At 34.4% G+C, this 12819-nt stretch overlaps 1 protein-coding gene across 1 annotated transcript; it reads left to right on the top strand.

Moving 5' to 3' along the window:
* The first annotated feature begins 1458 nt into the window (after window positions 1-1458).
* On the top strand, window positions 1459-10045 carry LOC118196860 (uncharacterized). The gene has a single exon (XM_035368345.2). The coding sequence runs from the start codon at window positions 1493-1495 to the stop codon at window positions 6563-6565; it is 5073 nt and encodes a 1690-aa protein (XP_035224236.2). The 5' UTR covers window positions 1459-1492; the 3' UTR covers window positions 6566-10045.
* The last annotated feature ends 2774 nt before the right edge of the window (window positions 10046-12819 follow it).

The following is a 12819-nucleotide window of genomic DNA, read 5'->3' on the forward strand; positions in this document are numbered from 1 at the left end:
GGGGTATTTTATTGAGCCCATGAGTGGCTTTGGACCGTGAGTGAGCTTTATATTTTTCGCTGTAATGAAATGTTTGTCATCGATTTTTGCACTATTTTCTCCTGGTAAGCATGTAAGATTCCGTGCTGTGTATTTTTAAGTTACAGTTGAATTTGAAGAATCTTACCTTTATTATTCTAATAAAGTTTAACAGAACTTGGAGTTTTACAATAAAGCCAACACTCGGGCTTGAACTTAAGAAACTAATCTAATCTTAACTAAAACGATATAGCTGAAGCTATCAAAATTCTAACAGAGTTGGCCCCTTAGCTGAATAACGGCAAAGCTGTCAAGGGCCGAGCGTATGGCCGAGCGAGTGTATGGCCGAGCGTAATAATAGCTTAAGAGAGAGTAGCCTAAAAAGCGGACGCATGCTAGCCAGAATCACTGGTTCACAGCAGAACTTCGCGTTTAAATACTTCTCCTCAATTTGCATTTAAACGCGATTCTAAAAATACGTTCTGGCCGGAAGTTGTAAGCTTGAAATTAAGAAGCAATAGAAAAGGACTTTAACTCAAAGTTTTACTGCTGGATAAATTAACATAATCCTTACAAGATATTGAAGTCAAATTTTGTATCCACGCTAAAGTAAGTAAAGTCTATAAGTAAAGTCGCCAAATAAGGTCAAAAGTCTTTAAAAATTGCCAAGTGAATAATATACTTTAAATGTTGCCAAGTAAGAGATTAAGTTACCAAACAGCTTGACATAAATTTTAAATTAACCAACCGTTTAAAATTTTAAAAAAATTGTAGAATGTTTTCTCTTTTTCCTTGATTCGGGGGAAAAAAATCCATGTAAATATCAACTAAGTCTGCATTTTTTGCCTAATTTTTAATTTTACATAGGTATGTTTTCTTTCAACGAAGGATGCCCTCCAGTATTAAGATCAAAGATTAAGCATCGGTCGAATATTTTCAGAAATGTCATGAACAGCTCTTAAATGAACTCTTGCATTAAAGAAACTGTGAATGAATCTAATCCCAAGAATTACCTGCGAGTGATTTTTGTATGGAATGCCAATAGCTTTTTATGGGGCATTTTTAGATTTTCCTAATGATTATTGAAAGAAACGGCATCAATGAAGCATTTACGTAGCTAAACGCCTGTGATATTTTTTTTTCGAACTGCTTATGTATATGGAACATATTAAATCAAAAACGAAATTAAAATTCAAATATACTCGCTATAAACTGTTGAATCTACCGTAAAGCTTTAGCCGACACGTGCGAAGAATGTGCGTGACTCGAGATTTCAAGGAAACAGGTGCAAACTGAATCGCCTCTGAGATGTGACTTATTAACGTAAAGAAAGTTCTACAAAAATATTTGACGGTGATGTTGAATTAGCTGAAGATTTATCGTATTCGTTAACATAGAAGCACGATTTCGGATGTATAAAAGATATGCTCAGGATTGCCTGACATGTTTTCTAGGACGTCTGTAATAATCGAATATGGGGTGTACCATTCGAATAACAACCCTACTTCTCGTTTTCTGCACTCAGGGTTTCATCGCTTATGGCTCTGTCCAGCCTATTTGGTCTAATCCAGAGCTAGCTGAAAATATTCTAGGATCCTTTACTGAATACTTACTGAAATCTGGGATATTTTCTTCAGAACAAATAGATGATATATCTTCTATTAGTCAAACTATCCTGGATGCTTTTGGAAGATCGGGCTTTTCGAATAACATCTCCAGCTCAAAAACACGAGCTCTGAATATGGCTCTCGCCTCGAGTGTAGCTGAATTAGTCCTTTCCGAAAATCCTAGCTTCCCGTTATCTGACATAATAAGAGCAATAACAGATGGATTACGGGATTCTATGCTAAAAAATACAGGAGGCGTAGATGAGGTTTCCCTGAAAGAAATAAATCAACTCATAAATATGATTGCAGCAGATCGTCTAAATGAAGGCTCAGATGTATCATCCAGAAGTGAAGAAACGCAAAATGCCTTCGACGGTACAGCTAATGCGCCTGGTTATGATCCTTCTTCAAGCACCTCCAGCCAGGGCTACAGGCCAGATACAAAACCTAATGACAGATATAACGCCAGAGCATCAGGAGCAGAAAGACCTTTCCAACGGTATGGTGCTAGTCAACCTACTGAAGTCGCTGCAGTTACTAGTCAAGGCTTCAGTGATGTCTCATACCGTCCAGCGAATGCTGAAGCATTTTCACAAAATGTAGGACTTAACACATTTGGCAGTACAGGTGATCTGGGATTTGGACACGATTCAACTGCAGTAGCTTCTGCAAACGCTCCAAGTTATTCAGATTATTATAAACAAGGTGGCAACAGACAGGCTTATCCAATGGCCACAGATCGTGCACCAGGAGATGCTGGAAGAGACGATCAAGGATTCCAAGAAAGTGGGTATCCTGTCGACATTATCCGCGATAATAAAGCTACAGAATTTGGACAAGGAGGTAGAGAAAGTACGGGATACGCAAAAGCTAAAGGATTTCCAGAAGCATCTTCAGATGGTGCAGCTGCTAATAATATAAGACAGGGATACAGAAATAGTTATAAAGATCGTGTGTACAACGCAAGAAGAGATAGCAGTATTCCTACCTATGGAAACGACAGAGAAATAATTTCCAGCTCTAGGGACATTGACGTAATATCGAAATTTACAAACACTATCACTTCCAGTCTCCTGTCTTCCAATGATTTTACTTCTACATTTAGAAGCGGGCTACCTGTAACAAACGCTGTCAATTTAGCCAGTAACCTAGCTCGATCATTTGCAACTCAGTTCGGCTTAGATGACACAACAATAAATTCCCTACTTTCTTTAGTTAGCCAGTATATTTCAGGACTTGGTCCTTCGGCTGATGTGTCGGCATATGCTAATGCTATATCGCGTGCTATTGGAGATACAATAGAAAATACAGGAAACGTATCGCCCATCTTAACCACATCTCTAGCATCTGCAGATACAAAACCAATTGCTAATTTAATCAGTTCGGTGACATCAGCCACTGTTAACGCACAGCAACCAAATCTTGTTCCAAGGATAGGAGGATCAAATTTCAAGAATTTAGCTGCAAAACAAGTTCAAGAAAACCGCCAAAATTTTCCTTCCGTGCAGAGTGCAGTTGGAACAAGAATTCAACCTTCACTTTCGAGATTTCCTGGACAAGGTGCTAATGCTGCTGCAAGCGGTGGTGGTGGACAGGCTGCTGAAATACCTAGCACGACTGGTGATATTGACGTTATATCGCAATTTACCAACACTATTACTTCCAGTCTCCTATCTTCCAATGATTTCACTTCTACGTTTGTAAGCGGACTACCTGTAACAATCGCGCTAAATTTAGCCAGTAACCTAGCTCAATCACTTGCAAGTCAGATAGGCTTAGACGAAGCAGGAATAAATTCCCTTCTTTCTTTACTTAGCCAATATATTTCAGCAATTGATCCTTCTGCTGATGCGTCAGCATATGCTAATGCTGTATCGCTTGCTATTGGAAATACACTAGCAAACGCAGGAAACGTATCACCTGTCCTAACTGCATCTTTAGCATCTGCGGATACACAACAAATTGCTAATTTAATCAGTTCGGTGACATCAAGCACAATTAACGCACAGAAGCCTAACATTATTCGAAGCGGAGTAGCGTCAACTTTCAGGAATGTACCTTTAACGCAAGTTCAATTAAACCGTGGAAATGTGGGTGCCGTACAGAGCTCAGTTGCTACACGACTTGAACCTTTGCTTACGAGACTTCCAGGACAAGGTTCTGATGCTGCTGCAAGCGCTGCTGACGAAGTTGGACAAGGAGTTAGAACATCTGCCACCGCTACTAATATTGACGTTATATCAAAATTTACGAACACTATTTCTTCTGGTCTCTTAGCTTCCAATGATTTCTCTTCTATTTTTGGAAGCGGTCTTCCAGTAACAACTGCGCTAAATTTAGCCAGTAATCTAGCTCAGTCACTTGCAACTCAGATAGGCTTAGACGAAGCAGGAATAAATTCCCTTCTTTCTTTACTTAGGCAATATATTTTATCAATTGGTTCTACTGCTGATGCGTCAACATATGCTAATGCTGTGTCGCTTGCTATTGGAAATACACTAGCAAATGCAGGTAACGTATCACCTGCCCTAACTGCATCTATAGCATCTGCGGATCCACAACCAATTGCTAATTTAGTCAGTTTGGTGACATCGAGCACTCTTAACACACAGCATCCTAACATTATTCGAAGTAGAGGAGCTTCAAATTTCAGGAATGTACCTTTAAAACAAGTTCTAGAAAACCGTGGAAATCTAGGCTCTGTACAGAGTGGACAAGGTGCTGCTGCAACCGCTGCTGAAGGCGTTGTACAAGGATCTGGAACATCTAGCACCGCCACTGATATCGACGTTATATCAAAATTTACCAACACTATTTCTTCTGGTCTCTTAGCTTCAAATGATTTCACTTCTGTTTTTGGAAGCGGACTACCTGTAACAACCGCACTAAATTTAGCCAGTAACCTAGCTCAGTCACTTGGAATACAGATAGGCTTAGACGAAGCAGCAATAAATTCCCTTCTTTCTTTACTTAGCCAATATATTTCAGCAATTGATTCTTCTGCTGATGCGTCAGCATATGCTAATGCTCTATCGCTTGCTATTGGAAATACATTAGAAAATGCAAGAAACGTATCCCCTGCCCTAACTGCATCTCTAGCATCTGCGGATACACAGCCAATTGCTAATTTAGTCAGATCGGTGACATCGAGCACTCTAACACAGCATCGAGCACAGCAGCCTAACATTATTCGAAGTGAAGAAGCATCAAATTTTAGGAATGTACCTTTAACACAAGTTCAAGGAAACCGTGGAAATGTGGATTCCGTACAGAGTTCAGTTGGGACAAGACTTCAACCTTCGCTTTCGAGATTTCCTGGGCAAAGTATTACTGCTGCTGCAAGCTCTGCTGCTGGAAGTGAACAAGGCGCTGGAACGTCTAGCACCGCTCCTAATATTGAAGTTATATCGAAATTTACCAACACTATTTCTTCTAGTCTCTTATCTTCCAATGATTTCACTTCTATTTTTGGAAGCGGACTACCTGTAACGACCGCACTAAATTTGGCCAGTAACCTAGCTCAGTCACTTGCAACTCAGATAGGCTTAGACGAAGCAGGAATAAAATCCCTTCTTTCCTTACTCAGGCAATATATTTCAGCAATTGGTTCTTCTGCTGATGCGTCAGCATATGCTAATGCTGTGTCGCTTGCTATCGGAAATACACTAGCAAATGCAGGAAACATATCACCTACCCTAACTGCATCTCTAGCATCTACGGATATACAACCAATCGCTAATTTAGTGAATTCGGTGACATCGACCACTCTTAACATACAACAGCCTAACCTTATTCGAAGTGGAGGAGCATCAGCTTTCAGCAATGTACCTTTAACACAAAATCAAGGAAACCGTGGAAATCTGGCCTCCGTACAAAGCTTAGTTGGAAAAAGATTTCAACCTTCGCTTATGAGATTTCGTGGACAAGGTGCTACTACTGCTGCTGCCGGAGTTGGACAAGAAGCTGGAATATCTACCGCCACTACTGATATTAACGTTATATCGAAATTTGCCAACACTATTTCTTCTAGTCTCTTATCTTCCAATGAATTCACTTCTATTTTTGGAAGCGGACTACCTGTAACGACGGCACTAAATTTGGCCAGTAACCTAGCTCAGTCACTTGCAACTCAGATAGGCTTAGACGAAGTAGGAATAAAATCTCTTCTTTCCTTACTTAGCCAATATATTTCAGCAATTGGTTCTTCTGCTGATGCGTCAGCATATGCTAATGCTGTGTCGCTTGCTATCGGAAATACACTAGCAAATGTACGAAACATATCACCTATCCTAACTGCATCTCTAGTATCTACGGATATACAACCAATTGCTAATTTAGTGAATTCGGTGACATCGAGCACTCTTAGCACACAGCAGCCTAACCTTATTCGAAGAGGAGGAGCATCCGGGTTAAGGTCTGCTGTTAATTCTCGTCTTAGTCGTCCCGGCCTTATAACTGCCAGTCCACCTGTATCCGGTGCAGCTGGTGCAGCAATTTCGGAATCAGGACTCATTGAACAAGTTAATGCCAACCCATCTGCAGTGTCTACCGCCGGTATTGGAAACTTGGCAATCAGTTCTGCAGCGACTAGCTCTACTACCGGACTTGGTGGTGGTAGTGTATCGCCCGCATCAGATGTAGGGTCTTCTGCAGTTTCTGCGCCTTCTTCTATCGACCCATCTTCTAGAATTTCTTCAGCTGCCTCTTTTATGGTTTCAGGGAGATCATTTAATCCGAATGCTTTGCCCTCAGTTATTTCCTACCTAGCAAATCAGGTGAGAGCTTCGGCCGCGAATTTATCCGACTGCGAAATTGTCTCTCAAGTTCTTTTAGAAACTTTATCTGCTGTAACACATCTGTTAAGATATGCAGTTATAGATGAAGTAAACTACAGTGATCTTGCAAATACTGCCAGTTTCATTGGCCAGGCTTTAGGCTAAATAATATTTGATTTTATTCCGAAATATATAATTTCTGGTAAAAATATATAAATCTAGAATAAACCGAAATATATAATTTCTGGTTTATTCTAGATTCCTGATAAAAAAAAAATAGCGAACCTAAGTTCAATGCACTTACAATGTTTTCTCTACTACCTATAATTTCTGAAAATAAAGAAATAATAGTTTAAAATTATAATGCTTATGTTAATTAGTCTTCGAATTTTCTTATCTTATTATTAAAATTACTTTAAAATTTGTTAAAAAGTGATTTTCGAACGAAATCTGAATCTTATAATATTTGTAAAACTTCTTGTGTAATTCTTATGATATAGGATATAAGAATAATAAAAAAATTGTCAAGAAATTTTGTTTTAATTTCTTAAATTGAGATGCATTTCCCAAGGAAACTCAAAGTGATATTTTAGAAAAATGATAAAATTTATTTTTTGTTGCATATTATTATCTTAAAATATTAAAATACTTTTTATGTAAAATAAAGAAAACTGTTAATAAATAAATACATTTCGCAGAGATAATTTAAAACAAATTTGTATAACCGAATACGAAAAGCGAAATTTTTATAAAATAATTTTCTATAAAAATAATACTTAATGTGCTATTTTGGTTTATGTAATTTTATATTCTGCATATAGCAAGGCATAGGTAAATAGAGTGAAGTTTGTACAAGCAAGTAAATCATGCTACTTTAAATTATGAATGTTATAATACAAATTATCATTCATTTATAAATTTGACGCATGTATGATTGTTTTCTGAAATGTTAGCTATTTGCCTTTAGGTAAAATTGTGTTCTGCAAAAATTAAAACATAGGTCAATAGCAGGAGTTTTTCCCCTCTTAAATCTCTCTTTGACAGAAGTAAACAAATCTTAAAAGTTTAAATCTAAGAAGAGATTTATAATTTTGCTTTTCAAATTTGTTATCTGTAGACCAGTTGAAGAGCAGAGGGGTCAGATAAAAATTAATTATTTATAAATTTAACTTACTGAGATTAATCTTTTATGTAAGCCCATTACGAAAACACTCCCACGAAAGCAGGTAATATTTTGACCTTGTGTGACAATTTGGCTTGTTTTAAATATAATACACTTTAAAAAAATTGATAAATTTATTGTAAAGTGGTAAAGAACCTGTATATATGCATGTATGTTCCTCACATTCTGTGAAAACGGCGCCACTTAGAGCCACTAGATTTTAACCATAATCCTCCGACTTTTGAATTGTTTATTTGTTCAAAGGGGCTATTAGTGTCGAAATGGGATTTTGCGTCGAATCACGATAAAAGCGTCGTTACAAAATGTGAGAATATGTACCTTTTATTTTGAATCTGTCTGTTGTAGAATAAGAAACTGAACTATTTGAGAGTATCAGATGCAGTCCTTAAAAATATTCGCTGCTTGCTTTTGAATCAGTTTAATTGAAATATTAAAAATACATTTATTTCGTGATCAGTCTAATTAAAATTATTCAATATTTTCCTAAAATGATATTGTATATTTTATTATGTATTTCATATTTTGTAAACCTTTAATGAATTTTTGATTAATTAATTCGACGATTTGAAAGCGAGTAGTGGCAACACTGTACGGAATCAAATATTTCTATCCCCAGCGCCAGGCATTCTATCGGAAATTCTAAAGATATGCTGTTTTTAAATATTTTGGGATTTTGCCATTGAATTGAATTTTATGTAGAGTAAGTGTGAAGAGCGTGATATTAAATAAATAAATTTAATATACAAAATCTTAGTAATAAAAAAAATAAAAAAACTTTACAAGCTAAAAAGACTTAAAAAAAGGGGGGAGTAGGAAAATGTGTGACAAGACTAAACTCTACATCTGGAATTCTAAACATATGCTGCTATAAATTTGTGTGGATTTGCTGTTGAACTGTAAGGGCAAAGAAAACGATGTTTAACATAAAAGGAATAAATTGTCATAGCATTTTAACGGAGTTTTTCTAACTTAAATTTGATATCATCTATGACGTGAAGAGGAGAATAAAAACTTTCTAAGTTTAGTTTTTTTCAAATAAAAGATTTTAACATTGTTTTGATTTCAAAATATATTTAAATAAAAGTAAAAACATTTTAAACAATTGTTAAACTTCATAAAAATTAACAAACCGTTTCTCTTATCAAGTTCATATGTCGCAATTAAAAACATTTATTTCAGGAATTAAAATTTTATAACAGCATAAATTTAATCTTCTAAAGAATTTTAATATAATAATTTAATTTAATATAATAATTTAATTTAATATAATGTAATTTTAGGCTTTTGCAAAGTGTTACATAAATTTAAATGCTAAAGAGGAAAATATGGCGAAATTTTCCATTCAAGAAACGATTCAACACTTAGGAATAAAAATATATAATTTTGAGTTACCAATCTGGCTTACTGAACTTAATCCCGCTAACACCCTTCCCACCCCCTTTTTTACGTTTATTATTAAGCATCGCTTTCTTCGCACTTATGCCGCTAACAATTCAGCAACAAAATCATAAGATTTTTAAAAGCAGAATAGCAATATATGTTTAGAATTCCGGATGCAGAGTTAATAATGTTGGCATAAATTTTTTTTGCTGTCTTTTTTTAGTTTATTTTATTAGTGTTCAATTTTCTTACAAGGAACTTTCTTTTTTTTTCTTTTTATTACTAACCTTTTTTCCCCTTTATTTATTAAATATTATGTTCTTCGCACTTACGCCGCATAAAACTCAACAGCAAAATCATAAAATATTTAAAAGCGGCATATCTTTAATTTCCCGATAGAATGCTAGGGGTTTACTATTTTTTATATACACTATATATTTTATATTCTTAAAATAGTTATCATAACAAAGAAAAAATATGTAGTGATTTCAGTGAATCCTTTCGTAATAGTTTCCTTTCATAATAATTCCCTTTCAAATAGTTTCCTTTCATAAAAATGTTTAATATTTCTGATTAGGTTTTATTTTAATGCATTTTTATTTAAATAAATGATATTAAAAAGTAAAAAAAAAAAAAAAAAATCTTAACGATTGCGTTTATCTCTCTCAAATCGCTTAGTTTGTTATTCAGTAACCTCACATATTAAATCTGAAAGTTCAATATCTTGGGCTACGATGGCATGTGCACACACTATGGCGAGAAAATTAAAGTACTTTATTTCTAGTGTTGCCACTTCTCGCTTACAATTTACCTAGTTTGTTAATCATAAGTTCGTTAACTTGGTGCTAAATATAAAATTAATCTTATCTAAATTCGAGATTAAAATTCAAGCTTCAAGGCACACATGTTTGGGTCAGAATAATTCTATAGAATAAATTTTATAGAACACAAAAAAGTGGCCGGAAATGTATGAAACGATTAACATGTCATACATTTCCTAGTGACAAACCAGCAAAGTATGAAATACATCTTCGATTCGTTTCGAATATCTATATATTTAAAACATTCATACAAAATCCACGCATTTAATATGCTCATATATAATCCATAATTTTAATACATTCATTCCACACATTTCATACATTGCTTTCTTTAAAGAGAAAGCATAAATTTTGTGTTGTATAACTTTAATTTTTCTTTACTTATTTTGAATAAAAGTTTTTTAGTAGTCTCTATCATTATTTTTTCTAAATAAATAACGTTTCTATTTTTCGGGAATGCACGTCTTTTAAATAATAACCTTATCATGATCTTTTTTCATACTTTGCCTAAATAACATTTGTCATTCTGTAGGCTGGTGTAATATACAATGCCTAGGGAAAGTACATAATAATCTCACATTTCATACCCTGCCTGAAAAACGCCAGACATTTTATAAAATGCTTTGGTATTCTAAAGAATGTCGGTGTTTCATACAGTGGTAGCAACGTAGATATTGATTTCTGCGCTACATGCTGACTCTGTTCATATCTCTGATATCATTCTAAAGACGAACAGAACAGAAAGCCACTGCAGTAGGTCTAATGGTTCATTAGCGAGGATGCGTGACTTGAAGCTTTACTTGAAGCTTAGTTCAAACGTGAGCCATGATGTCATAATCTAGTGCTCTTCTTAGGAAATTCAGAGTCAGCAAACGAGATCGTTCCTTTTCTTACGTAAAAGCAGATCATTTTGAATTTTTTTCTGCAGGTGAACTCTCAGAGATATGCCGGTCTGAAACTGATTTGCATTTTTATCTTTCGACGAACGCAATCATGAGGGGCTATCCAAACTCATAATACATGCAATGCCGCTAGAAGATATGAATTATTTATTAAATTTGTGTCGCATCTGGTATTTTAACGATTAGAAGCAAGAACCTTATATACTGCGTTCTATTATTCCAGATAACCTTTTCTCGCAACTTCCTATTGGAACTATGTTGCTGAAGCTTTCTACGTTTGTTTAAACATTTGAAAGCTGTGCACAATTGTATTTTAAGGCTATTCATTCCCTACCATGTATTACTATCATACACATTTGGTTAAACTGCTTAAAGGTGAAACTATAAAATAATTGTATTAATCTATCATGTACTGAATAAGCTTTGGCAAAGTTTTAGTAGTTTAATTAAAAATTAATTTTGGAAAACGAAATATCTATTACTAAATAATGAAAAATCCGTATATATGCGTGTATGTATGTTCCTTGCATTGTAAAAAGACGATGGCACCTCACCAAGTTTTCAACACACGTAGAAACTCCGCGATTTAAAGGCTTTGGTGCTGCCATCTCTGCTAAGCGTAAGATATTTATACTTCAAATCTAATCAAATAACACAGTGATGTAAAACACTTGTGTTTCCACTCTGCAAAATGTACCATACAGCGTACTCTCTAAGCAGATCATGGATAATTGAAAAATGCGGATAATAGAAACTATCAGTTTTCATGTATCTTGCGTGTACTTATTTCTTACAAAAGGAATGTGCCGAGCGATGAGAATGAATCGTACAAGGAGGAAATAAACCTATAAAGATATTTAATTTTCAGGAAAATTGTTTCTCAAATTTGGCCATTTCAACTAAAGTAGTTTCGATAATACCTAAATATCTTTTTGATTTAAAGAAATCAATTTTATAAAAATTACAAAATATTACTTTTTACATGTTCCTCTGACCTCTATACTTATGTTTAGGAAAATTTTGTATTCGTTGTATTAACTCAAACACAAAGCATTGAACTCCAGTACGACAAAAATTGACGGAGATACCTGGTATTAAACTCTGGGATCATATTCGAGAGCGGTTCACAAACTGAAGAGCGAAACGTTTACATTTGTACGTTAATTAAAATCTTAATCTCTTAAGGTTAGAAAAAATATTTCTCATGTTAAGAGATTAAATAATTAGCATTTCGGCTCCGATTATTGCGGAAAATATTGATCAGTATTATTTTATTTCAAAATGGTAATCTAATTCTGAGAATTTTATATAATTCGTATTCCAGAAGATACTCGAAGGTTTCAGCATTGAAACGTTGCCAACTCGTAATATTATTTGTATAATATTTGTAATTTAATGATATTTTAGAATTACGACCACATTATGATCCTAAAAACTTCCAGCGAATAATAATAACATGCTTTGAGACTTACTGCACTCGTAAATCACAAAAGAATATTGTTGAATGACATTTAAGGGGAAAAATCAACCTCGAATTATTCGAATTTATACACGAACCAACCCCTCAATGCACCTGAAAATTACGTCTGGAAAGGCAAATTTTGAAATTAAATATTCCGATCGATTTTTGTGGTCCTGGAGTCAAACTTATTTCTGCTTTACTTTTTAAAACAAATACAATACTTTCCTAAATATAAGTATGGGGACTGGTAAGTGTAAAAAAGTTAGATTTCTTAATTTTTACAAAACTGTTTTTTTTTTTATTTTAAAATACCAAAACATGAAAATTTGCGTCATTTAAAATATTTTTGTAATTAGAAGTATATGCTTGCAATTACCGATTATGGAATTAAAGGCCAGGTAAAGACTTTTGTGGACACGATGCACGTTATGGTAATTATATAGTATATGTTTGAACTTTTGACAGTTTGATGGTACGACAGCAAAATTTCAAAGACAAAAAGCCAACATGTTTGTACTATTTCTCAAAAGAGTGTTAAATATGTGATTTAAAGTAACTTTGTAATATAATGAATGTTAAAAGGAATAATTTGATTATATATTAAGGTTTTAATTAATGATGTGAAAATCTTCAGCTATCAAATATTGCCATACCAATTAATTTAAGTAATT

This window comes from Stegodyphus dumicola, chromosome 9 (assembly GCF_044657685.1).
Source record: "Stegodyphus dumicola isolate Sdum_Otavi_A_Nest chromosome 9, ASM4465768v1".
NCBI classification, from domain to species: Eukaryota; Metazoa; Arthropoda; class Arachnida; order Araneae; family Eresidae; genus Stegodyphus; species Stegodyphus dumicola.